The sequence below is a fragment of the Marmota monax genome, unplaced genomic scaffold (genome assembly GCF_021218885.2).
Source record: "Marmota monax isolate L192 unplaced genomic scaffold, Marmota_monax_Labrador192_F-V1.1 WCK01_AAM20220418_F8-fsc00009, whole genome shotgun sequence".
In the NCBI taxonomy this organism is placed as follows: domain Eukaryota; kingdom Metazoa; phylum Chordata; class Mammalia; order Rodentia; family Sciuridae; genus Marmota; species Marmota monax.
Genome location: NW_026694710.1, coordinates 26,910,500 through 26,938,267, shown reverse-complemented (window position 1 = coordinate 26,938,267; position 27,768 = coordinate 26,910,500). Strand labels below are relative to the sequence as shown.

At 53.0% G+C, this 27,768-nt stretch overlaps 1 protein-coding gene across 3 annotated transcripts in view; it reads left to right on the top strand.

Moving 5' to 3' along the window:
* The window catches only part of Rgs12 (regulator of G protein signaling 12), a 115,251-nt gene that overhangs the window by 7,688 nt on the left and 79,795 nt on the right, over positions 1–27,768 (top strand). For all 3 annotated transcript variants that reach the window (XM_046423449.1, XM_046423450.2, XM_058572448.1), the window contains exon 2: positions 12,432–14,385. In XM_046423449.1, the coding sequence (XP_046279405.1) occupies positions 12,529–14,385 (1,857 nt within the window). In that variant the 5' untranslated portion in view covers positions 12,432–12,528. The remainder of the gene's footprint in view (positions 1–12,431; positions 14,386–27,768) is intronic.

Genomic DNA, 27,768 nt, shown 5'->3' with positions numbered 1-27,768 from the left:
CAAAGCCACACACAGCGAAGCACAGTGCAGGCCCTGGTCTGCAGGCAGGTGCTCAGCAGGGTGTGGAGAGAAAGGGAGGTGGAGGTGGGGGTCTCCGGGAGAGGGTGCAGCTGAGCTGGGGTGCTAGGGTGCTGGGGAGGAGGAAGAGGGGTAGTTTCAGAAGTCATGCAAACGATGCCCTCCTGCTTGTCCCTGCCTGTAGTCATTGGGCATTATGGTCTCGGCCTGTTCGTCTGTGTTCCCCAGTGGCTGCTGGACCTGGAGGTGGGGCCATTTCTGGTTGTCTACCTGGCATGGACACAGAAGCCACTCAACAGTTTGACCCAGTGAATGGGCAGAAAAGTCACAGGCCATGAGGAAAGATCGCTGTGGGAGGCATATGGAGGGTGGGGGTGGCCCAAGGGGGAGAGGCTCTGGGAAGGGTCGATAAGCAGTGGCTATTCACCAGAGAGAAGGTGAGGACAGGGGTGGGTGGTATCAGGTGTGGCCACACTGAAGGAGCAGGCTGAGGACCAGGCCCCCTGGGCCACAGTGAGTGCTGGTTGCCACGGGCCCACCCACCCTCTCCCACTGGCTTTCTCTCCTGGCTCCCGTCAGAAGTTCGGCTGCTGTCTGCCTAGCGTGCGCTGCTTTTCTTGCAGTAAAGGAGACCCCCATGAGTCCTTGGTCTGTGGGAAGCAGAACCTAATGTCATTTACCAAGTAGGTCACTGCAGTGTCTTAGGGAGCCCAGCACATGGAGAGTCCTGCAGTAACTGAGGAGAGTCCCGGCTTTTTTTTTGGCAGCAGCACCTGGCCACAGTGGATGCTGGTTTACCCTGTGCGTCTGTCTGTCTCCTGACACTGCAGACGGATGCCATGTGCCGTCCGTGCTGTACGTGTGAACCCAGTCAATATGGGGTCATGTAGTTGGGGTCTTTATTTTTCTAATCGCCAGTTGTCTTGATTTTTATTTCTTTCTGTTGGATCAGGGAGCTTGTACAAGCTTGTTTCTGTCAAATAGTTAGACTTTGGATTTTGCTTGATGTAAACTTTACATTATAAAGGGTTAGAATCACTCAAGGAGATGTAAAATTTAAATGTTTTTGAACCAGAAAAACAGAACTTTGTAATTTAAGATAGTATCTTTTCTGCTAAATCTGGACTTTCTTCACCCAAAGAAAAGTGCTGGTGGGTTGGAGCTGGTGAGGCTTCCTGGAGTAGTGCTGGAGTCCTGTCTCCACAAACCCTGCATGCTGGGCCTCCACCAGGGCCCTGGGCACTCGGGAGTCGGCCCCTCCTTGCCTTGGTTCCTGTGCCGCTGGCTCGCTTGACTTGCTCTTGGGGGAGGTGAACAGCAGGGAGCTGAGCCCCCTGAGGAACAAGCAAAGCCACCCGTGATGTGCTGTGGACGAGGTTAGAGGGGCCAGCTAAGCTTGGCCAGTGCTTCCGCTTTCGGTGTGGATGAGTGCGCCGTCAGTGTAACTGCTTCTTTGCTGTGTTATTTTCTGAATTCCACTCCCTTTGGTGTCCCTGGGCTTTAACAGTGGCAAAATATTCCCAGAGAAGCAAGACCTGCTTAAGGCTACCTGTCTTTAATTTCTCTCTCTCTCTTATCTCATTCTTGAATTCATGTTTTCCATGCTTCGTGGTCTGAGAACTGCTTTACTGTTTGGGTGAGTTCTTTTCTTTCTTTTTGGCAGTGCTGGGGATTGAACCTAGGGCCTTGTGCATGGGAGGCAAGCATTCTATGAACTGAGCTACTTCCCCAGCCCCTGGGTGAGTTCTTTTCTAAACATGAGTCTCCATGCTTCTCTTTAGCCGTGGCGGGAGGATGTCTGATTGGGACTGACTTGGACAGGGTGGATGGGGCTTGCTCTGGGAGACCGGGATTGATGCACTTGACACACGTGTCCCTGGCACTTGGCCTGGACTGTTAAAGCCTAAGAACTGAAAGTTTTAAAAGACCCACACAGGGACCTTCCCGGTGGGTGTGCTGCATGGAGCACTGCATGTGGTGCTCTTCTGCTGGCCTACTCCCAGACCCGGTCACACATGTTCTGCTTGGAGATATGAATTTGTCAAGGATATTAGCCCAACCCCAAGAAACAGGGAGTAATTTCCTTCCTCCCTCCCTCCCTCCCTCCCTTCCTTCCTTCCTTCCTTTTGAACCCAGGGCCTTGTGCATGCGAGGCAAGCACTCTACCACCTGAGCTACATCCCCACCCCCGGAGGGAGTAATTCTTGTTGGTAGAGATTCTCAGGGAGCTTGGTGCGTTTGCCCATGTGCTTGGCCTAGGGTGTGCTGTGCATTGGTTTTCTTTTTGGTCAAATGGGATGCACACTCAGGTGGTGAGACTGAGATTGGGGTCGACCAGGCAGCTAGCCAGAGGCACATCCTGGGCCACATCTTCCACTCTGTCGTTGGTTTGTTTCTGGTGCATGCAGCATGGTGTCCTTGGTCATCACAATACAGACATGATTTTGGGGAATGCTTTTTTATTTTTTAAAATTAGAACTTTATAGTTATACATTATACGTAGTAGTTAGGTTCATCCCAATAAACTCTTACATGCATGGTATTCAATTTCAGTTCATGATCTCCTCTTCTCTCCCTTGGGAGAGCGCTTTTGAAAATACCCAATTATGCATTGCTACCTAGAAAGAAATACACTATTTTTATGTGTTTATAGTAGGAATGGTAGCATACCCAATGATAATATTCATATTTTGCATTGCAAGCTGCATGATCTACTTCTACACAATTTGTCCACAAAGAGCAACTTCTAGCAGCCAGTGCTCATTAGCTCACAGTGTAGTGGTCAGAGATCTCCATGTGGCCTTGGTGAGGCTATGGTCAAGGTGATGGCCAGGCGGTAGTGGACAGGAGCCCTTGCAAGCTCACTTTGGGGCTGTTGGCGGTGACAGGAGACCTGCCTCTGGGGTTGCCAGCACTGCTGTTGGCAGTCGTCCTGCCTCGTTGGCTCCTGGAAAGGCGTCTGTTCCTTGTCATGCAGGTGTCTTATTAAGGCCACTCAGAGCCCTTTGGGTGAGGGAGAGGATGAGCAAGACAAAAGCCACAGTCCTCCTGTAACCTGATCTTGTGAGGGACGTCTTATCACAAGATAAGATGGCTTCCTTCAGCTTGTTGCTAGGTCGGCCTGTACCCAAGGGGAGGGCTGCCAAGGGCAGGATAGCCCTCTTCACTGCTGGTCCCTCCCGTGTACCAAGCACGCTCCCTTGGGCCCTCCCCTGAGCTCAGCTCAGTCTGCTCAGGAGTGGATGGGGTGCCTGGCTCCTGGAGAGCACTGTATTTTGATCTGTAGATGAAACTGAGGTGAGTTATCAGCCCACCCACCCACACCCAGGATGCAGTCATGGTGGAGACAGAATACCAGTGGAGACCTTGATGCTCAAGTGAGGCACAGTGGGAGGTCAACAGGAGTTGTGGTACAGGGATCCTGAAATCCAGACTCGCTCTTTGGAAGTCCCTTAGACCTCAAGGTTTGTGAATAGTAGCCCCCACCCAGCTTTCTGTCTTTCTGGTTCCCCTCTCCCAGCTGTCCTGCCGCCTCCTCAGAGATAGTACCTGTTTGCAACTGAGCCGTTTTCCCAGCCTGCTCTCTGCCAGGAGAATTTTCAGGAGTCAGGGGCTGCTTTCTTCTGGTGCCACTCCTGACCCCTCACTTACAGCTGGCAGGGTCTCTGCAGACATGGGTTTTTCCAACAACCTTATAGGTCTCCCACAGATTTCCTTGGCGACACTCTATCAGGCCAAAGCTATGCCCTGGACTCTCCTCCAGATAAGCTCTCTGCACGTGGCTCCTGCAGGGAGGAACAGTACCCGTGAGCTTCCTGTAGGCCCCACTGGTGATGTCCTTCTCAGCTTGTGCTCCTCAGGGCTTTCCTTGGACAAGGCCTGCTAGAGCATGAGGGCCATGGAGGCCATGGGCCATTCAGAGCAGGGGTCGGATGGCAGAGGTAGATGACAGTAACGTGCATCTAGAGAACATGTGGACAGGAGGAGATGTGCAGGTGTGCTTCCCAGGGGGATGGAAAACAGGTGTGGTAACAGGTCATCTTTGCTCAGGGTCCCCTCTCCTGTGCCCTTGAAATTCTGTTGTGTGATTGGGTTTTAACTGGGGGCTTCTGCCCTGCCTTGCTTATCCATCTAGGGTGTCGCCTGCTCCTCTGTTTCTGGGAAGGCAGTGCTGTCTGCACATGTGGGTCACATGCAGTCGGCAGCAAGGCAACCCAGTGGGGCAGGGGAGTGGTCTGGCTGGCTGCCCCAGCCCTGTAGCACTCTGCTGTGTGCTGGCGGGAAGCATCCTGGGGTGGGGTGGATGGGATCCACGGCTCCCTTGCTGGTTATCCTGGCAGGTGGGCTGGCAGCATCTGTTGGGTTCAGCTAGGTAAAGGGATTAGGGGTGGTGGGTGGGGTTTGAGGATAGAGAGTGAAGGTGGGCCCTAGCTTCCTTTCTTGGAGGTTAAACGTCCCTGTTGCTGTAGGCTCCTGGGAAATGTTCCCTGGTGGGCTCTCATCAGTCTTCTCGTGTTTGGTTCCCCCTCTAGCCTTTCACTGTTTTCGGAGTGTTGCTGTCAACTTGTGAGCTGGTCAAGGTTGCTGTCAACTTGTGAGCTGGAAGCCCTGTGCTCCCGGCTCCCAGCCTCATGTCCATCAGGCGCAGGCTCTCCCATGGTGACCATGTAGTCCCCACCAACCTTTGGTACTGGGCCGTGGCCTTTTGTGAGCCTCCCGCACACAGATCGTGAGGGGTGGGTCCCCTGAGGAAAGTCTGCTGTAGCTCACAGCCTTGGAGGTCCCAGTTGGTGGTTATTGGGCGCCACTGCTTTTGGATCTGTGGCGAGGCAGCACATCCTGGCAGGGAGCGTGATGGAGCAGCGCTGTCTGCCTGGTGTGTCTGGAGGCAAAGAGACAGGAAGGGGCTGAGGTCCCAGCACTCCTCTAAGGACACACCCCAATGGCTTCACTTTTTCTTGCTAGGCTCTACCTCCTGAAGGTTCCACCACCTCCCAGTAGCACCATGGGCTGGTGGTCAAGCCTTTCCCACATGGGCCTTTGGATCCAGACTGTAACGTGGACAAAAATAATAACTTCTGTCACATGGAGAGATCTAAGAACATTGCAGCTTAACTGGTTCTTGGAACACCCCTTCAATCCCTGGCTCAACAGCTGCAGATAGAGTACTTGCTCAGTGCAGGGATTTGCTCGGCCCCCACACACTGCTGTGGATTCTGTCTCAGTCCCTTTTCCACTGCTATAATGGAAATACCTGAGGCTGGGTGCTCTGTAAGTTTAAGAGGTTTATTTGACTCACAGTTTTGGAGTATGAAAGTCCAAGTTCGAGTGGCCCCATCCGATTGGCCTCTGGTCAGGATCTTCTGACTGTCATAACATGGCAGATGACATCATATGGCAAGAGAGGAAATAGGAGTGGGGACTACGTTAGCTCTTATGACAGACCTGCTCCCACTCCTGCCTGTGACCCATCACCTCTCACTTGGCCCCACCTTTCAATAACTTTGCCCTGTGGAGTTAGGCTTTAACGTGAGTTTTGGTGGGGACAAACCACGTTCAAATTAGAGCAGGTCTCTAGAAACCCTGAGGGGACCACATATGCACATGTGTGTACATCAGGGCAGGGAAGCAGGGCACTGTGATTTGAGCCTGTGGTGGAAGCCCATGTGGAGTGGGGGTGGGAAAACATTGCAGAGGTGAGTGCAGAGGAGGTGGGTGATGGGGTGTGAGCCAGTGGGCTCTCGCCTGGCTTGCTGCCTGGTTCTCACTGTCCACACACTGCCGCCATGTGCTCTACAGCAAGGGCCCCGAGGGCGGGCTGTTGTCCCTGTTGTTTCCCTTGTGCCTAGAAGAGTGCCTGGCACAGAGGAGGTGTTCATACTGATGTGGGGTGGACGTGGGCACAACAGCTGGCTGTGTCATTGGAACTCTCTGAAGCGCTCCTGGGCACTGAGGGGGTGGGTGCTGCATTCATACCTAAGAAGCTGTGCCTGACAAGAAGCCCTTTAGAACCACTCTGTCATCTCACATTCCAGGTCTTTAGAGAGGCACTTTCCCTCCCTGGAGCATCTGGGCCCCATGGGCATGCTGGGGAACTGGGAGCTCAGCAGCACTGTGGGTGCTGATCAGGTTCTTAGAGGTGCACCCCTTGACTGAACTACCTTGAGATCGGTTGGTGTGATCAGGAATCAATAGGAAGACTGTCCTGGAGACAGTGTGTGTGGGCACCTGTCTGTGGCTGCTAAAGGAGGGGCTGTAACCTAGTTGAAGAATTGCTTCTGCTTCATCTGCTGACCCTTGGTGAGGGGCATGGGACAGGGTGTGGTCAAGCTGCGGCAAGCCCCCAGCCCTGTGCCCAAGGGCCAGCACAGTTCAGTGTGGATGAATAAGACAGTGGCATCAGTGGGAGCTCCAGGACGAGAGCAAGTTGGTTCACTGTCTCAGCAGTCTGAGCAGGACAGGTGCAGACACGAGAGGTGCGTCTGGGAGCTTCCCAGCTAGAGGTGGGCAGTTGCACTGAGGCGGGGATGGAAAAGCTGCGTGTCCGGCTGCCCTGCCCTTCAGGAGTTGCTGGAGGTTGGAGGCCTGGGACCGAGCTGGACCATCTGCACTCCTTACCCAGGGGGTCTAGGTGTGAGGTGCCTGGGGCACTGTGGGCTGGACCTGGTGTTTGGGGATGTCCGGGGTGTGGTCCTGCTGAAATTCCCTACCCAGTGCTTCATCCTTTGTCGTCACCCAGCAGACCCTTGGCACCTCATAGGTGGCACCTCTGCTGGGGCCTGGCCTGCGTGTTCTCAGGTGACTTGTGCCCTCTTAGAAGGTCTGTTTTGTGGGACTTTTGCGCTTGGCTCTCTGGATATAGACAGTCCTGCCTGTTCATAGCGCTGGGAGGTAGGCTGTTAATTTTTGGAGCAACTAGTCAGGCAGGTGTTATTGGGCAACCACTGATCATTGTTTATAAGTTCAGTGGTCAGTGGCTCCCAACTGGTCTCCACAGCTATGCAGCCCTGTTCCTCAGGAGCAATCTGCTGCTGGAGTCTTGGCAGAACTGGTGGCTTGTGCCGCTCTTCTGTCCCTGGGGCCTTAATGCAGTGGCCTGTATCCTTGCATTGCAGGGTAGGGAAGGGGTTTCATTCACTGATTGGGATACCCAAACCTTCTTGCATTGTCTCACTTGTGAGCTTTGGGGGACACTTCATCTGAACCATAGCAGAACTCAAAGAATGATTATGAAAATGATCAATGAGTTAGTTCCAAGAGAATAGGGAGAAACTAGTGAATGGATTAAGGAAGTTGGTACAGGAGGTGGATATTGTGGTGGCCTCAAGATTCCTCCACCACTTTTTGGGTTTTTCTTTCTCTCAGCTCTCTCTCTCTCTCTCTCTCAGCTCTCTCTCTCTCTTTCTCTTTTTAAGTCAAATGAGGTCAAATATCCTACCAAATGCTAGAAACTGGCTTTAATTTTGGCTGCTGCCAGGTTCCCAGGGAGAATTCTGTATTCAGCACATAACCTCAATTTAAATCAGACAGCCCACACCTCCCTTCCCAGTTTGGGGAGCCCTCTGACCACCTTTCTAGGTGAACAGATGCCTTCCTTCCCAGGAACTCCCAGGTTGGTCCCCTTGGTCTCCTGTCTCTCTGTAATGTCCCCCACTCCTGGCTCTGGGCTGTGCCTTTTTTTTTAATGTTGTGGTGCTGGTGGTTGAACCCGGGCCTTGTGTGTGCAAAGCAAGCACCTCACCTCCTGAGCTGCACCCCAGCCTGTGTGTGCTTGTGACCTTCCTGCCCTGTGTTTGGATCAGGTGGTCTCTGCTGCGTTGGCTTCTTGTCTGGAGGCCTCTTGGCTTTTTTGTTTTGGTCCTGGGGACTGAACCCAGGAGTGCTCTACCACTGAGCCACATCCCCAGCCCTTTTTATTTTTAACTTTGAGACAGGGCCTCACTAAGTTGCTTAGGGCCTTGCTAAATTGTAAGGCTGGCTTTGAACTCACCTCCTAAGTCGCTGGGATTCCAGGTGTGTGCCACTGTGTCCAGCAATACTTATTTTCTCTCTCTCTCTGTCTCTCTCTCTCTCTCTCTCTCTCTCTCTCTCTCTCTCTGTAGTGGGAGTTGAACTCAGGACCTCATGCATGCCAGGCAAGTCCTTTACCTTCCAGCTACATCCTCAGTCCAGGATGGCCTCTTCTGGAGGCTGTGTCCTCTTGCATCTGCGTGTGCTTAGGCTGGGGAGTGCTCTCTGGGACTTCCCAGGGGCTGGTGCCTTCCTCTCTCTGGGAAGATGACCATCATCCATGGGAACACCAGGGAGGGAGCATTTGGACTCATTTGTGCTGTGTGCTGGCAGGAGATACGCTGAGGGAAAACTGGCCTTGGGTGCCAAGACCCCCCCAAGCAATGGGAGAGCTGGGCCCCATGCTAGAAGCCCACCAGAGCAGGAGCAGCAGTAAGACGGGGAGGAGGTGGCGGCAGGTGGCATGGGAAGGGCAGGGAGACTGGATTTAGGAGGTTGGACAGGGTTCATGTTGCTGTGAGGAGAACAGAGAAAGGCCATAAGGCTGATGGGGTGAGAGAGTGACTTCAGAGGGAACCTAGGGCCCACTGGCCAGATGCCCCACAGCAATATCTGCTCAGTGCAGGACTGGGAAAAGCCATGGTCAGTTCCTACAGGTTGGGGTGTCCTGGGTGGGTGTGAGGGACATGGGGTGGGTAGCAGTGTTCCTAGCTGATGCCTGGGAGGGATGCTAGATTGGGTGAAGGGGGCCTTAGAGTGGGAGAAGTGAAAGGGTCAGTAGGGACCTCAGATGGTCACAGGAAAGCGCACAAGTAGGGTGAGGCTGTGGTCACAGAGTGTGTGGCCATGAGCAGAGGACAGGTCCAGAGGTGGGAGGCTTCCCGAGTGAGGAGGCAGCTGTCTGGGCGGGGTGGGCTGCAAGGCAGGGCCCCAGCCAGGGGCAGGGTGCTTCTGGCATAAGGTGTTGGTGTAGATGCCTGATGAGGTAACAGCAAGGGGGCAGCAGCACCAGGGTTGGAGCTTAGAAGACTCCTGGGCCATGGGGAGGTGGTCCCTGAGGGTAGGAGCAGGGGACAGGCCTTGGGTGGGTGGAGTGGGGGGCTGGGAACGGCTGGGCTGCTCTGTCTGGGGAAATGGGGATTCTGCTGACCTGCAGAAGGGTCAGAAGCAGGTGGGTGGGCTGGTTCTTCCCTCAGGGTCAGAAGTGTCACTTGCCTCCAGGGTTTCTTGTCTGGGCTGAGAGGTCTTTGTAGGGAGGGACTGTGTTCTTCATGTTGCAGCCCCAGGCCTGGCTTAGTAACACCATTGTATGGTAGGTGGCAAGTCTGCTATTGGGAATGTGTGGCCAAGGAGCTGGTCCCCGGGAGATTTAACAGGACTGTCTGATGCAGGTATTTGTGTTTGAAGGGATAAAAGTATGCAGAAGGCATTGAATATCAATGACAGTTAAATGGCCTGGAAGTGGCCTCCTTATCCCTTGGCTGGGGCCTGTCCTGAGACTTAAGAATCTGCCAGATCATCCCCTTTGGCACCATGTCCTGCTGTGTCTTGGCATCCTCCTGGTGGCCTCCTGAAGATGACCTGGTGGTCAGGTCTAGCTGGGCCAGACAGACCTGTCGGGTAGGGATTGAGATTGGGCCTCAATAGTGCTCTTCAGGATGGCCCAGGGACCTGGAGTTAGGATCCAGCTGCTAGATGGGGTGGTAGGGGACAGGGTGGCTGGACACAGGGATGGTCAGTGTCTTCTGTGTGTGGTATGTCCCTGGGGACAGGTGTATGTCTTCCTGGTGTTTGTGTGTTGCCCTATGGGTGTTGGGTAGATGGCCAGGGTCAGCAGCTTTGACCATTGCTGGATGGTGGTCGGGACACGGGTCCCAGTTGGAGAAACCGGCTTGATAGCTCCTGTGCTGATTGGGCCAGGCTGAGGGGAGGGACCAGGGAAGCTGACGGCACCCTGTGCCTCAGGTCCGATGGCTTCTCTGCTCAGTTGACTCTTGTAGTCTGGTAGAGAAGGAATAGGCCTCCTGTCCCTGGATGAGGTGAGGCTGTGGTCACAGAGTGTGTGGCCATGAGCAGTGTGCGCCAGTGACCAAACTGCAGTCACCCTGGGAGCGGCAGTGGCCTTGGCGTATTGTGTCTGCCGTGGGTCGACTGGATTCTGGGATGTTTTAGGAGGCTGTGTATGCTGTTCCCACCCCTCAGGTGCCGAGACAGCGCAGCTTAGCTGGTGGCTGAAGAGCACAGACGTGCTCTCCTCAGGTCCCAGCTCAGTCCTACCAGGTTGGAGTTAGTGTGGGCAGGGCTGGGCTCCTCATCCCTTGGCCGGGCCCATCCTGAGATCCCTCCGTCTGCCTGTCCTCTGATGGGCCCTCTGACTCCCCTCATGGAGACCTTGGGATTACATGGGGCCTCTTGAATAATCAGGGGGGTCCCCCATCTCAGACCTTCACTTGATTGCATCTGCAAATCCCGTTGCCATGGGAGGGGATGTGCATGGGCACCGGACATTAGGATGTGGACCTATTGGGGAACGTTATTCAGCTATTGCACCCCTAAAAGGATCCAGCAAAGAGTCCTCAACACACTTATTGATAACTTTACTAAATTTGTTAGCTTCTCTATTTCTTCTTCCATCTTCTTTCTTTTTCTTTTTTTCTGTTCCTAGGGCTGGAACCTCGGCCCTTGTGGCTGCTGTGTCCTCTGCCACTGAGCCACACCCCCAGCCCCAGTAGGTATGTTCTTACTGATGAATACCAGTCAGTTAAATGCTTAGTCCTAACATTTAAATTACTAATTTAGCACCATTTGGATATTAAATAATACAGTATTTGTAAATAAATTGCTTTTTTCACACATACATTTCAAAAAATGATTTTGTTCAGAGGTGCATCCTGAGAGTCCATTGTCACCAGAGGCTGCTCCTGGAAGCATCTGATCATGCTCTTCCACCCTCAGCTGGCTCCCAGCTTCTGTTTATGACTCTGTTACAGGAAACTTTATCCCCAAACACAAGAATCCCTTCTAACAACAGATTTTTAAGTCATGTACCATGTTGTATTCTGGAGCTTCACAAGGTAGCCACTGGCTGTGTTGGTTTTAAAGGGTCTGGTGCGGTGGAGAGTCCTCATGGCGGCTGAGATACATTGAGAACAGGCATGCAGGCTGGCTCCCAGCTGGCCTCTGCACCCTGACTGATGAGAGGCCCCTGTACCTCAGCGGTCTGTGTAGATGGTGAGGTTTATGCTGACGCCTGCCCCACTTCTGGGAGTCTGGAGGTTTGGCACAGACCCTCCGAGGTGCCCAGGGGACCAGCCCCAGTGAACTCCCTGGACACTGAGTCTCTCCTGGGCTCCCTGGTTGGCACTTACACACCTGCCGTCACAGCTCCTTGCTGGGGAGTCAAGCACGTCCCCAACCTCCCCCAGGAGGGGACTCTGGACATTCATCTGGGCTCCTGGACTTCGCCTCATGCCATCTCCTGCTGTGGATTTTGCTTGGAGCCCTTTTGCTGTAGTGAGTCATAGCTGTGCGTGTGCCTTTGTGCTGAGGCCTGGGAGTTCTGGTGGCCACTGGCCCTGGGTGGTCTGGGGACCCTGACGCAGATTTGTTTTCAGTGATATGCAGTACTTTGAGTGATGAAGTCCTGCCCTGGAATAATTAAATTAGCATTACATTTCCTTGCTTGTTTTGGGTGGTTGTTTTATCTCTTCTGTTGAGTGTCCTCTGTAGCTTTATAAATTGAGGTTGTTTCAAACTAATGTGTTTTCTGCACACAACACTTTGTTCAAAAAAGTTAATTGTGGGAGGATTGTGGGATATGAGAGAACATAAGTGACCCTGTCTCCTGAGGGAAATGCTTTGAGGGGATTCATGAGCAAATCAAATGTTGGGTGGAGCCATCTTTAGTGCCTTGACCCCAGGACAGCCCTGCTGTTCAGCTGATCTCTGCCACCCAACGGGCACCCTTGGTCACACATGGCCCGCGGTGGCTCCTGGGAATGTGCAGTGGGGCCTGTTTCTGTCCCGACCTACATGTGGGGGGCTAATCTGTGGAGTCCTGCACGAACCTCCTCAGGGGTCACCCCTGGGAGGCACTTCACAGCTGAAGGGAGGGTTCTTAGTCCGGCTTTTTTTTTTTTTTTGGTTAGCACAATACCTTTATTTTGTTTATTTATTTACTTTTATATGGTACTGAGGATCGAACCCAGGGCCTCGCGCATGCCAGGCGAGTGCTCTACCGCCACAACCCCAGCCCTCAGTCCCGCTTTGAGGTGCAGCGGCGTGAACTCTGCTGCTCCCTCCTGTGGGATTCGCGTGGCAGCCGGGCGGGCGTTCCTTGTGGACTCTTTCTTCCTCGGTGGTGGCGATGGCCTGCTGATAACGAGTGTTTTCTTTCCTCCTAGGGCCTTGTCTTAAGAGGAAATGTGGTAGCCTCGAGCACCCCTGAAGCATGGATCCCCCGGCTTAGCGACATGCTGTCCGTCTTGGGAGTGCCTCAGGATGTACAGGGCTGGCGAGCCAGGGAGGCGCGTGCGGAGTGTGGAGGTCGCCCGTGGCAGAGCCGGCTACGGGTTCACCCTCTCAGGACAGGCGCCTTGTGTGCTCAGCTGCGTCATGAGGGGCAGCCCCGCCGACTTCGTTGGCCTCCGAGCTGGAGACCAGATATTTGCTGTCAATGAAATCAACGTGAGAAAAGCCTCTCACGAGGACGTGGTGAAGTTGATCGGGAAATGCTCTGGTGTCCTGCGCATGGTGGTTGGCGAGGGCGTCGGCCACCTGGAGTCCTGCTCCAGTGATGAGGAGGGTGGACTTTATGAGGGGAAAGGTTGGCTGAAGCCCAAACTTGACTCTAAGGCATTAGGTATCAACAGGGCAGAGAGAGTTGTGGAGGAAATGCAGTCGGGTGGGATTTTCAATATGATTTTTGAAAATCCAAGTCTTTGTGCAAGTGGTTCAGAGCCCTTGAAACTCCAGCAAAGGTCCCTGTCGGAGTCTGCCGCCTCACGATTGGACCCAGGCTTCGAGGCACTGAGTGCACCGCGTCCCAGCATGCTTTCCAAGGAGGAAGTGTCAAAAGTCATCAAGGACGACTCGGTTTTCAGCGTAGGACTAGGGGGTCACGATGACTTTGGGCTGGATGCGAGTATTTTAAACGTGGCCATGGTGGTGGGCTACTTAGGCTCCATCGAGCTCCCTTCCACAAGCTCCAACCTGGAGTACGACAGCTTGCAGGCCATCCGTGGTTGCATGCGGCGCCTGCGGGCAGAGCAGAAGATCCACTCTCTGGTGACGATGAAGGTCATGCAGGACTGTGTGCAGCTGTGCACAGACAAGGCCAGTGTGGTGGCCGAGTACCCAGCTGAGAAGCTGGCCTTCAGTGCTGTGTGCCCAGACGACAGGCGGTTCTTTGGGCTGGTGACCATGCAGACCAGTGATGACGGGAGCCTGGTGCAGGAGGAGGAGGGTGCCCTGCGGACGTCCTGCCACGTGTTCATGGTGGACCCAGACTTATTTCATCACAAGGTCCACCAAGGCATTGCGCGGCGGTTTGGGTTTGCCTGCACGGCCGACCCTGACACCAGTGGCTGTTTGGAGTTCCCAGCGTCCTCACTTCCAGTGCTCCAGTTCATCTCTGTCCTATACCGAGACATGGGCGAGCTGATCGAGGGTGTGCGGGCCCGGGCTTTCCTGGACGGGGACGCTGATGCTCACCAGAACAATAGCACCAGCAGCAACAGTGACAGCGGCATTGGGAATTTCAACCAGGAAGAGAAGAGTAACCGGGTGCTCGTGGTAGACCTGGGTGCCAGCTCGAGCAGGCACAGCCCGGGCAGTGGCCCTGGGTGGGAGGGTGCAGGCGGGAGGGGCTCTCAGCCCTGGGGTGTGCCCTGGAATGGGGCCTTCTGCCGTGACCCTGAGGCGGTCTCCCCATTTGAGGCTGGTCCCCAGACCGACAGGTTCTGGGACTTAAACAAGCATCTAGGCCCACCCTCTCACATGGAGGTGCCCCCAGCCTCCTTGCGGAGTTCTGTCCCTCCTTCCAAGAGGGGTGCTGTCGGTGCTGGCTGTGGTCTGAGCCAGCGGTGGCTTCCGGTCCATGTGCTCCAGGAGTGGCAGTGTGGGCATGCCAGCGACCAGGAGTCATACACAGATTCTACGGATGGCTGGTCCAGTGTCAACTGTGGAACACTGCCCCCTCCCATGAGCAAGATCCCCGCAGACCGATACCGGGTGGAAGGCAGCTTCACGCAGGCCCCACTGAGCTCCCAGAAGAGGGACTGGCCCAGGAAGACCTTTGGAATGCAAAACATTTTTGGGCCCCATAGAAATGTTAGAAGGAGCAAAGAAGACAAAAAGGTAAGCCTGCCGGGGTAGTGCAGGTCAGATACGCTTGGTGGCATAACTGGGCCTTCATATCCCGCAGCCTCTGGCAGGTGCCACAGCGTATTCGCTCCGCCTCAGGCGGCAGACTGCCTTGCCCAGGAGCCCTGGCTCTCCACGGCTCTCATCCTCCTGCTGCCTGGGCCCTGAGCCTGGTCAGCAAGTGGCATGAGAGGGAAGGTGACTTCTCAGCCTGGGCAAGGCCCTCCTCCTGTTCCTCTCTCTGCTGAAACCCTCTGCGGGCTCCTGGCTGGTTGGAGCCAGAGCAGGCGTGGAGCGGAGGCCTGGCTGGGGTGCCACCCTGGAGATGGGATGTTGTTCTCTCACCTGAGTCCCCTCCAGCCCTTGGGATTTTCTTGTTATGAAATACTTTATTGAAGGAGACGTTGGCTCTCCTGTAGTTTTACCTCCCCCGAGAGTGACTGTGGGGAATGCTAGTGTGTCTGAGGACAGACTTTTTTTTTTTTTTTTAAAGAAAACCTGTTGTAGTCCCATGGATTTTCAACCTGATTTCTTTTCTTTTTATTTTCTAAAACTAAAATGAAATGCATGTTTAATAGGTTGTTCTAGTGGGGGTCTTGTGTTTTCCGGTCCCTGGCAGCTCGGAACCCCAGATGGGACTCTCAAGGAGGTGTCCTCTGCCTTCCTTGCAGAAGCACTCCTAGGGCTGGCCTCGGGGGCTGTTCTCCCTGGGAGGGTCGGGAGGTCAGGGACTGGAAACTCACTTGAGATGGGATGTTGGTGGTCTCTTGGGCACATATTTAAGAACATGTTCTCCATTGTTCTTGTGTAAGCGAGAGAGACACCCAGACCCGCCTGGCTTTTTGTGGCGGTGGTGCCCTTGCACACATCACACGAAGCGGGGTGGCCTAAGCACAGGACAGTGTCGTGCTTTGCATGATTTACGGTCCTGGTTTACGGTCCTCGGGATGCCTGGGAGACACATGTGTCCTTGTCTGGTTAGCAAGTGAACTGACTGACCCTTGAGGCTCAGGGAGGTCAGCCAGTTGGGAATCTTTCTAGTCTGTCCCCACTGAGCCAGCTGCCTTGGACAAGTGGGGAGCCACAGCCCAGGCTGGACTGAGGCGGGAGGATGGAGTGCCTCTGGGGAGCTGGGGCATCAGTGCTGGACTCGGGCACAGTGCCCACTGCTTTACGACAGCACCAGTGCCTGATCTCACCTTGGCAGGAGTTCTCTAATCCATCAAGCAGGTGGCTTTATTTCCATTTTACTGGCAAGGAAGTGAAGCGTCATGAATGTTGAGAGGCTTGCCCACCGCCGGGTGGCAGTTCAGTGCTGGCAAGTCACCCCCCACCCCCGAAGACAGCCCTGCTGTGAAGCAATAGGATCAGTTGGCCTGGCCACAGCAGAAATGCCCTGTTGTTTGGTGAAGCGGACTGGTCGAAAGGGGCATGCACCTCTCAGAGAGGAGGAGAACTCCTGCTGACCCAGAGGAAAACAAAACTCCAAATTCTGACGTCCCATCCGCAGTTTCTCACAACATTTATAGGCTGTCTAGAGTCGTAATGTTCTAGTCTACCTGCTATATGGTTGTGCATGGGGTTTCTAGTGGGAAGCCTGTTTACAGAGTGGGATAAGGGGAAGAACTGGCTGCTCCTGCGTTGCCCCTAGCCTGGAGCCTCCACAGGTGTGCTTACACTTCAGAGGGTAGTAGTCAGACTCCCAGGGGAAGTTATTTACAACCCAAAAGGTAGGGACCTGGTCAATCAGACTTTCTGGAGAAAGACTGAGAGAGGGGAGGGGAACTGGGCTCTTCCTTCCCAGGCTTTGGTTTCTCACCGTCACATTTTATAAGTCCACTTCACAGCCGGGTCTGGTTTGCCATCCCACCGTATCCAGCTGGGCTCTGCTGTACTTTCCCCATGTGTCTGTGCCTTCCACTTTGCTAAGTGGGTTTTTCATGTCATCAGTGTGGTCTATTCCCACAGCCCCCCAGTGGGGAAGCTTCCAGGGGTAATAGGGTGGCCATCAGATGGGTCCTGATGTCCCTCCAGCAGGTGGTAGTGACCGGCTCCTATAGTGAGGCCACCACAGATGCAGGAGAAGCAGAAGAGAAGCCGGGGACTGAAGCAAGGGCCTGGACATTGGAAGAGCAAGAGGAATTAGAGAAGGGAAGGCGGAGATGCTGGAGACTGTGGACGCGTCAGGCGGCCAGGTTTAGCTGCCGTGAGTTCCTGTGGGGGCCGCGGTGGCTAGAGAGCATCATAGTGCACAGCGTAGGCTGAGTCAGTCTGGTCCAGCCAGGAGAGAGCTTGAACAGGGGAGGGCAGTATAAAAACCTGGGGAAGGTGGGCCGCTGCTGAGGGAGGGAGGAGCTTGCTAAGGCCAGAGGCATGCAGAGGGCTGAGTTTGGAGAAGCGACCAGGAAGAGATGCGGACCCTTAAAGGAGAAGGCCCTGGAGGGCCGAATGGAGCTCTGAGGAGCAGCATGGCTGCACGGTAGTGACTTGAGTGCTGGGAGGGTGGAGGGCCCGGCTGCCAAGGAGGAACTGTCATCCAGAGGGACATCTCAGGACCACCGTATGCCATCCACCCACCACCACCTGGAAAGCAAAGCCCAGGAGGAAGGAACACCCACCCAACCTGGATGCTTCCTGCAGCCCCTCTGTTGACAGAACCCAGCGAGGGGAAGGGAACAAGGTGGTCAGCCGGGCCCAGCTCGAGGATCAGAGGCTGGGCAAGGAAGGGAGGGTGGGGTGTCGATGATTGGTACGCACCCTGTTTGGCCACACAGCATCCACGCCCCTTCTGCACACACTAGGTCTTCCATACACCAAGGGTGGCCCAGGTGGACCCCCAGGACAGGACTCTCTTGGCGAGGACACTTGCTCCTCAACTGCGTCCCAGCAGTTGGCTGCCAGTTGTTGTGTTGTCCTGTGACTCCTCTGAACCGATTCTGTGAAGTGTATTCTGTTACGTGACCATAAGGTTGGCCAGCTCTGTGGTCAGCTAGCCGCTGGACAGCTGCTTCCTTAGGTACCTGGCAGCCGGTCTCCTAGGCCCAGCTGACGGCTCAGTGTGCACTCTGTCTTGGCCTCCTTTTCCTTCTCAAGGTCAGAGGTGAGAACTTGGGGCCTTCTCAGGCATTCTTGGACATGTGGCCTTCTAGATGCCCAGGAGCAGGTTGGGGCTTCTTAACTTCCCTGAGTATTTCACCCCCCCACTTTTTCATTTGAGCCAGCCATGGCCTGCTGGGTGCCTCCTGTGACTGGGGAACTTCTGGCTGGGCAGCCTTGCAAGCTCCCGTGTTTAGTGGGTGGCAAGCATACCATATCCAGGATGGCTGAGCCCCAGGCTTGGGTGAGCCCTGCCAAGGTGTTCTTTCCTTAGGCACTCTCTCTGAACCGCAGATAGCTGACCTCCGGGGAATGGGTCAGTTCGAGTTGCCCAGCTGCTAGAGTTCAGGTGGAAGGCAGAGGTGGAGACTACCATGAGAGCCGGCTCCTCCAGACTAGTGCCCTTCCTCCCCCTCCACCTGCTTGAAACACCTGTGTTGGAGGGGAGAGGACTGCTGGAGGGGCGGTGGCAGTCAGGAGGGGGGTGTGGGAAGACTCCCCTTGATGTCCTAAGTTCTCTGTGCCCCAGCAGAACCTGCTTCTTATTGGCTCAAGAGTATACGAAACCTGTCTTTCCTGGGTGGCTGGAGTGGACAGGACTTCCCTACAGGGCAGGAGAGGGCCAGGGCAGAGGGATGGTCCTGAGCTGCAGGAGAAGACACTTGGAAACCCCTGTGGGCCCCGGGGGCCACAGGTCCTGAGAGGAGGGTGCCCCGTGCCAGCGTGAGTGCGCTAGCCTGCACTGGCTGTGTGGCCAGGCTGTGGAGGGGCAGTGTTCGGCAAGTGGGGCTCCACAGAGGGCTGCGCGAGCAGTGGGCGCTCGCCCTCACAGTAGTGGAGCGTGGGCCTCCCAGGTCCAGGTGTGGCAGGCTGGCTCCTCCTGAAGCCACTCTCCTTGGAGTGTGTGCGGTGTCTCCCCGTGTCCTCACAGAGTCCCTCCTCTTCTCATGAGGACACCAGTCAGACTGGATGAGAAGGCCACATCTGCACACAGTCACCCTGGGTTTGGGGTCAAGGTTCAACGTGTGGATTTGGGGGAGCACAGCTCAGCCTATCCTGTCACCCCTTTGGATTGGTTGAAGCCATGTCTTAAAGTGGCCACTGCCAGATCCTGAGTGACAGCTCTGCTTGTGCCAGCGGCAGGAGTGATGTTGGAGGATGAAGTGGGCAACGTGGGTCCTGACGGCCAGTGCTGGCCTGCCCTGTGACAGCAGGACTGAGGTGCCCTGTGGTGTTCAGGCCGCACTTAGAGTCCCATCTGCTGGAACCCCATGAGTGTGGGGAGCTGTGGCATTAAACATCAGAGAAGGACTTAAACATGATCTAATAAATAATTACAAACTAGAAGCGGCTGAAAAATGAGCTGGCCTCGCTGCTGACTTGCACATGCCTGAATGAGGTCCACGTCAGATGTGATGCTGGGCTTAGAGCTGGGGATTCAATTTGAATTATATAAACACAGGCACATTTTAACATTACGCTTTTAGCATGGCTGCGCCCCGGTCTGCTGTGTTTAATTGAGGACAGCAGGCTGAGCTACTCTGCCCCTACCCATGTTGCTATGAGAGGAAGGGAGGCCAGCGTGGAGGGAGGGAGGCCGTAGAGGAGCCTGACCTGACCAAGAGCCTCCCAGGGTGTGGAGAGAGCAGGTCATGACAGCAAGCCCTGACTGGTATGACAGTCTCAACACCCTCAGGCCATTTTTTAAAATACCTTTATTTTATTTATTTTTATGTTGTGATGAAGATTGAACCCAGGGCCTCCCACGTGCTAAAGGAGCGCTCTACCGCTGAGCCACAACCCCAGCCTCACCCTCAGGCCATTTTTAAGTGAGCATATATATATATATATATATATATATATATGTAAATATATGGGAAAATGGGAGGGACTACTTCAGATCAGTAACACTGGCTACCCCAGGTATCAGGGGGAGCTGGGAGGGGACAAGAAGCTCTATCTGGTATTGGTTCTGTTTTTAACAATGGGACTGTGAACATGTTTAATTTACTTAAACATCCCCTTGGAGAAAAAAAGTAACTGTTTTTCTTTTAATTCTTCTAATAAGAACAGCTGGCGAGCCTTGGCCATAGCCGTATTCCTAGGCATAGCTAATTATGGCTCCTCAGGTATCCACCAGGAGAGTCCTGGGTGTACTGACAGCTGGTGTGCACTTCTGGCACCGTGAGAGCGAGTGTGGAAACAGATGGTGAGAACAGTACCTGGAGAGCAGCGAAAGACCGCGCCCCAGTCCTTGCTGTGTCCATCTCTGGGGAAAGGCAGCTGTGACCCCCACCTGTGTGACAGTGCTCCCTGGGTGGGGCTGACCTTGCCCAGGTTTCCTTCCAGACGCCTCAGGGCTGTGTAGGAAGGGCCTGTGCCTGTGCCTGTGCCCCATTGTCTCTGGGCCCTGAAGCACTTGGCCCGGAGTTCATCCTGCGCAGTGTCACGGTGCCCCAGATCTTGGAACGGGAGATGTGTTGGCTTCTGGGACCGTCTGGTGCCTGTGCAGAGTGCTGCGTGAGGGAGGGCATGAAGGCCGGAGCAGAAGGCATGAGGCTTTGCTGACTGGAATCAGAGCGTGGGGCTCCCTTGAGGTGGGGGGAATGAGCACAGAGAGGTGTAGGCAGAGGATGGTGGTGGTTCTGTCCATTCACCTGGTTTCCAGAGGTGAGACTGTTCAGAGCCAAGGGGTCACTCCATCCTGCCAGAACCAGGAGAGTCTGTATTTGAATCACAAACAGTATATTAATTGGTTTTGTTGCTTCTTGAGCCGTATCAAAATGCCTTCATGGTGCAGTCTGCAACTTGATTTTTCCCCCCCCTGGTACTAGGTACCCTACCACTGAGCCACATCCCTAGTCATATTTTTTTTATTTGTACCAGGTATTTAACCCAGGGATGCCTAACCACTGAGCAATGTCCTTAGACCCCTGTTAAAACATGTTTATTTTGCGACAGGGTCTCCCTAAGTTGCTGAGAGCCTCCCTAAGTTTCCCAGGCTGGCCTTGAATTTGCAATCCTCCTGCCTCAGCGACTCAGCCACTGGGGTTACAGTGTGCACCTCCACACCTGGCCAGCTGTTTTTATTTTGAGACAGGGTCTTGTTAAGTTGCCCAGGCTAGCCTTGGACATTCTAACCCTCCGCTTCAGTCTCCTGAGTATCTGGGTTTACAGGCCTGCACCTCTGAGCCTAGCTGCAATTGGATTTTTCATCATTCAACACAGTTTCAAAGATGAGTCTGAGGTAGTATGTGTGGCTGCAGTTTATTCTCTATGTAATACTACGTTGTGTGTGTGCCACACACACACAAATTACTAGTAATGCTGTGTGACCGTTCTGTGCCATCTCTGGGGGTGGTTGTCAGACTCGTAGCTTTGTGCCCATCCGACAGTAGTGGGATGGCATCTCGCCACAGCTTTGATTCCATTCCCTTCATGTTGGAGGTTTGGGCTTCCTCTTTACTGAGGCGCCTCTAGCCCATTACCACAGGGTGGCCTCGTCTTCATGGGCCGTAGACACTGGCTGCTGGTCCTTTGCTGACAATGCTGCCCATGGATCGGTCCCCAGTCTGTGCCTAGTGTTATTAACCCCCTGTGTGTCTTGGCAACCAGGAGTTCTTAATTTGAATGTAGCCAAGTGTGGGAGCCCCTTAAGGTTTTCTTTTGTGTTGTTAAGTAACAAACTTTTTAAAAATTTTTTAGTCATTGATGGACCTTTATTTAATTTATTTATTTGTATGTGGTGCTGAGGATGGAACCCAGTGCCTCACACATGCTAGGCGAGCACTCTGCCTCTGAGCCCCAGCCCCGGCCTGTAAGTAACAAACTTATTACTACCCCAGGTCAGAAAGGGCTTCTTCTTCTTCCTCCTCTCAGTTTCTTGGACTTGACGTTGCATGAGTACCGTCAGTGGGATGAGGGAAGCGCTGTCTGTGGAGGAGCAGTTGTCCAGCTCTGTGTCCTTTCCCCAGGTCCCTTGCTTGCCCTCTGCCAGAGACCCCATGAGTATATGTGAGGGCTCTGTCCCCCGGTTCCCTGTTCTTTCCCGTGTGCTTTCAGACACCATTACAGCTTTCTACAAAGTCTGTGTGCCCAACAGGCAAGTCCCCCCACCCCCACCCTCACCTCACGGTGGCTCTGCTTGGGCCACAAGCCCCGTGGGCATCCTCATGTCCACTGCAGCTCCATCTGCAGGTGAGTTTGGGATGATCGACATCTGTAGGGAAACAGGCCTTCCTCTTTGTGAAATGGTATCCCCTTGGTTTTGGTTTTCTCTCAGAAAACTTATGATTTCCATCATGAACACCCATGATTAAAGGTGCTGTTTAGGGTTATTTACTCCTAGGTACCCTACATAATTTTGCTGCTACCTGTATAAAACATTAATGCTAGCTCTCATAGTCTAAGAAGTGCGACGGTCGTGACTTGGTGTCCAGTCGCCTGGCTGAGGGTTAGGAAGTTCCCTTCTGTTCCTCTTTGTTAATACTTGTTTTTATGAATAGGTGTTTACTGTTAGCTTTTCTTTCTGAGTAATTTTACATTCCTTGAGATGGTGTGGGTTTCCTACATTTGATGCTAATGAGGCAAATTGCAAGGATAGTGTTCAAGTGTTAGACTTGAACAAGATCTTTTCACATCCTGGTGAATGGGGATATCTCTTTTTTAAAGAGATACAGACAGATTTATTTAGAAAAGCAGAGACACATTCAAGGGAGAATGTGGACCAGAGGGAGAGACTACTGGTTTGCTAATATTTTTAAAAACCTGTGCTTATGAGTGAGACTGTAATTTTCACTTTTCTCCTTGCCTTTGTTTGGCTTTGGTATCAAGGTTTTAGTCTCATAAAATGATAAAATTAATTGTAGGGCTGAGGTTGTGGCTCATGGTAGAGCACACGTGAGGCACTGGGTTCAGTTCTCAGCACCACATAAAAAAATAAATAAAGATGTCTTGTTCATCTACAACTAAAAAATATTTAAAAAAATTAATTGTAGACTTTCTTTCCCTCTCTTTTCCTCCATTCTCTCTCTCTCTTTTTTTTTTATATATTAGATATTTTATTTATGGGGGAAAAAACCAAAAACAGATGCAGTAGCTCACATCCATAATTCTAGCAACTTGAGAGGGTGAGGCAGGAGGATTCCAATTTCAAGGCCAGCCTCAGAAATTTAGTGAGGCCCTAAGGAACTTAGTGAGATCCTGTCTCAAAGTAAAAACTAAAAAATCCTGGGGATGTAGCACAGTGGTACAGCACTTGCTGAGCATGCATGAAATCCTGGGTTCAACCCAGTACCGTAAAAATCCCAAAGCAACTGCTCACGCACACATGTATGTGCACACACACTGTTATAACACATAAACACGTGAACACACACATGCAGGCACACTCACACGCAAAAATACACAGCCACTCACACATAGGCCTGCATACTCTCACACACTTGTACATAAACACACTCAGGCACTCACAAACACTAGCACACACTCACAAGCACAGATTCACACACACACATTGACACACATCTACACAAACAGTCCTAAACACATTCAGGCTCACATACACTCACATCATAACACATACTATACAATCCCAGACACACTCACAGTCTCTTTCATGCATATGCACACTCACACATATTTTTCTTTCTCACCTGCACACTAGCACATTCCTAGTCTGTCACACCCATACATTCACAACTCCTCCAGTCATTCTTATGCTCATTCATTCACATGCTTGCACATCCACGTCATCCCACTCACGCAACCAGACACACACTCTGTCTCTCACATTTACACACTCACTCTCACAGCCACACACAATACAGGCACATATACTTTTATACATTTATACACTCATATACTCTCAATGCACTGAAAGATGCTCTCACACTCACTTCTATGCACTCACACTTTCTCCTTAAAGCATATTGGTGTACATACATGTACTTCCATTCACATACTCAAAATACACACATTCACACTCAGACACCTTCACTCACCAGCACACACTAACTCAGTCACATTCTCAAACTCCAGACTCGTGTATACTGACATGCTAATGCATCCACACACTCACACACTCCTGCATGCTGACAGAGACGCACTGTCACAGTCACACAATTCCCACAGTGACACACACACATACACATACTGACGCACTGTCATGCTCACAGGCAAACACACGCTCACACAATCACACTGTATCCCAAGCATACACTCTAGCTCAACACACCCATAGTCTCACTCATAGTCCCTCATACACTTGCACACGGACACACTGTCTCACGTGCTCACACATATCACGCACACATTTACACCCTCACACCCTCACTGACACACACATACCCACACACCGATACACATAGACTTGCACAGTCACACACAAACCCTGCCACACTGTCATCTCGCATTCTCACTCTGGCTCACACACACTCTTCTAGGGTGAGTTCTGCGTCCTCGAGTCGTGCAGCCAGCTTTCTGAGGGCCAGCGCTTCTGCCCTTCCATGGAAGCTCTTTGCTTTCCTGTGTCGTGGGTTGTTGCAGGAGCCGTAGGCAGACAGTAGATTGAGACCCTCACGAGGGCCCAGGAATCAGGTCTGGATGAACGACTGGTGCAGCCTGCTGTGCCCTGGCGGCCGGGCCTGGGAGCCGCGGCTGCTCCTGGCCTCCCTGCCTGAGCTGTTGTCTTGTGCTGGGGGCCAGGTGGCTCGTCTCCCTCCTCTCCCATCCTTCAGCTGGGGCGGTCACGCCTGTCTTTTTTCATCTTCAGAGGTCCTAGTCCACACTGGTTTCCGGCACACAGTGATGTATTTCCTCCATAATTTAGTTTTCTGTCTCTACTTAAAGTTAAGTCCTTTCCTTTATATTCATCTTTTTCTCTTGATAGAAGGCTTAGTTTTTTTCTCGTCTTCCTCAAAAAAAAAGGTGATTCACTGTGGCCAGAAAACTTTCCTTCAGCAGCTTAGACGCACAACACTCCAAAGCCGTTGCTGCGCTTGTCTAGTTTTATGTTGAAAGGGCCTCTGGGTGACTCTGCAGTTGTTTTGATTTGGGGCTTATGATTTTTCCTGATACATGGAGGTTTGTTCTAACAGACTGAACTGGGAGTACTGGTTCTCCGCTACACCTTAGCCCCAAGCCTGGCTTCTGTGACTGGCCAGGGCTCTGCATCCTGGTCCTGTTCCCCAGCTGGATCCTTATCTGGCCCTGCCTCCAGAGGGCGCTAGAGGGCACCAGGCAGGTAGAGTATCGTGGCAGCACCTCACCCTGCAAGTCAGTTCTTTCCTCTCCAGCCCCAGGGTCCTCCTTCTTCCCCAGTGGGCAGACAGGGCCCCCAGAGGTCCAGGCCTGGCCCAGGCCCCTCCCTGGAGTTTGGACTGTTCCCCTCTCCTCCCTTGGCTCTGCAGCCCCAGAGGAGGCGACTTCTGTGGTGTCTCAGGCCCCTTTGCCTGCCCCATCGTCCAGCCGTGCCGGCCTTCAGGTGGAGCTCTGCTAACACGCTGGGCGGGGGGAGGCTCCCCTGAGTGGACCTGCCTGATGCTCTGGAGAAGTAAATCCTCCAGCTTTAAATCTCACTTCTCAGATCTACTGTGTCGCCTCTCTGGAAAACCTTCAGGTGACCTGGTGTGTATGTTAAGCTGAATGGTCTCTGCTTAGAGTTTATTTGCCTAGTAAATTCTGATGAGTTCTATGTACTCATCACTGGGGGTGCGGGGGAGTGGGCCAGGACAGACATAGGCCTGGCCCTGCAGGGACTGTGGTCTAGGGTTCAATCTGTTTGGATTAGGCATTTTGAATTCTAGCAGTGGAGGCAACAAAAGAAAAAAATATATATAAGTTACATTACATTAAAAGTTGCATTTAGGGGCTGGGGCTCAGTGGTAGAGCACTTGCCTAGCATGTGTGAGGCACTGGGTTCGATTCTCAGCACCACCTATAAATAAATGAATAAAATAAAGGTCCATACATATAAAAGTATTTTTTAAAAAAGTTGCATTTATTAAAAGGCTCAGCCACCCAAGTGGAAAGCAGCAAACAGGACAGGAGAAACACTTGCCAACAGCACAGCTGGTGTGGGTTAGCCCAGACGCCATAGGAAAGCCCCACTCCGTGACGGTGGTGAACACCCGTCTACAGAGCGGGGAAAAGACCTGCATGGACCTTGCTCCAAAGAAGTTGTTCAAGTGGCAGTGGCAGGTGAACGGACACTCAGTATCACTACCCACCAGGCAAGGGCCAGTCCAAACCAGCGCAGCTCACTCCCAGCAGGATGGCTGCTGCCCTAAAACTAGGTAATAAGAGTGTGGGAGGAGGTAGAACGGTGAGAACTCTTGCGCACTGTTGGAAATGTCGGTGGTGCAGCCATTACAGTGTGTTAGTTCCCTAAAAGTAGAGCCCCCAAATGATCCAGCAATTCCACGTCTGAGGTGTATTTGGAAGCCTAAGAGCAGACTCAAGAGATGGGACCGTGTGTGCAGCAGCGTCATCTGCAAGAAGTGCCCAAGTGTCCCCCACAGAGGAGTGGAAATATAATGTGCCCACTCTCCCTGTGGAGCACGATTCAGCCTCAGACAGAACATCCAGAGGCGTGCCACGGCAGGGTGGAACTGAGGACTTCACTGAGAAGGATAAGCTGTTGAGGGATAGACACCTGATTCAGTACATCCCAGGCCCGGAGTCCTGGTGCCCATGCGGCAGATAGCGTGGTGGTTCCCAGGGGCTGTTGGAGGTGGTGGGAGCTAGTGTTCGGGGAACAGAGCTTCTGTTTGGGAAGATGGGAAGCTCTGGAGATGGAGGGTGGTGTTTGAACAGCTCTGTGAAAGTGCCTGATGCTACCCAAGTGATCAAGATGGCACATTTTGTGTTATGTGCATTAAATGACAGATTTATAAAAGTAACCCAAAAAGCACAGTGCAGTAATAGAATAAGATCTGGGAGCCAGCCATGGTGGCACACGTCTGTAATCCTGGCGGCTCGGGAGGTTGAGGCAGGAGGATCCCCAGTTCAAATTCGGACTCAGCAACTTAGTGAGGCCCTGTGTCTAAATAAGAAATAAAAAGGATTGGGGATGTGACTTAATGGTTAAGCACCCCTGGGTTCAATGCCTTGTGTCCCTCCACCCCCCAAAAGGATCTGAACTTCATGGCAGATCAGCTGCCCTCCTGGGCCTTGGCAGTTCTCTGTGTCTTCTGTTCTCATCTGTTTCCTGAGGGTTGGACTAGCTGGTTACCTGGTCACTTCTTGCCCTGCATTGGGGGGTTCCAGGGGAGAATGTGTTTTTGGCCCAGAGAGGGGTTGATGGTTTGGCCCCAGAACAGTGGGCAGGGGTCAGCAGACCCTTACCCCATTTCTAGCTGTTTCATGTGGGGACCTGTCAATTTAAGAAAACAACAAATAGTGCCATTTTTACCCTGTAGGTGAAGTGTCACTTCAGTCACTTGCACTCGTTCCCAGAGTTGATTTAGCTTTCTGTAGGAATGTCTGTCTGTCTGCTGGATTGTTAGATTTTTTCTTTCTTTCCATTTCCAAATCTCACAACCTGTCTGTATGTAACTGGGTGCAGGCTTCCCCCTGCCTGCACTGGGGTACAGGTCCCCAAGCCGATTGCAGCAGGGCAGCTTGCAGGTGTGGCCATGCTGTCCCAGGCAGAATTTCCTGGGTAGTCACCTGAGTTTTAAAAATTAAGCTCTTTCTTATCACAAAGCCATGGGTTAATTACCCACTCCCCTAAATGCAGAAAGTACTGAATAGCTATATAATTTGTACAAAATAGACTCATTTCGTACAGATTTTGTAGCCTTTTCTGGTTAGCAGTAGACTCGGGATGTTTCACATGTTATTACTTGTGCTGTGACAAAGCCATCTGCATGGCTGCTCGGCTAACCTTGGACTTGGGTGGTCCTCCCCAACAGCTGTTGGGCAGTCAGCCCCCACATTGTTCAGCTTCATTAAGCCACTCAGCACCTTCCCCTCTGTCCTCTCATCAAGTCCTGGATGCTGAGCACTGTGCTGGGCGGCGGGTTTGAGAAGGGAACAGACAGAAGCTGAAGCCAAAGGTCCCTGCCACTCTTGTGGACGTGCCAGTCCACAGCAGGTATGTGCAGATGCTGGCAGTGTGCAGTCTCGGTGGTGGGCAGGAAAGGCAGAGGAGGGGCCCTGGGGAGTCTAACCTAGATCAGGGCCTGCAGTCTAGTACAGGAGGGAACGAGGGTTGAGGGCCCCGGGAAGTCTGTTTGGCAGGACAGGCCTTGCAGCCTCAGCAATAGCAGAGCATGACTG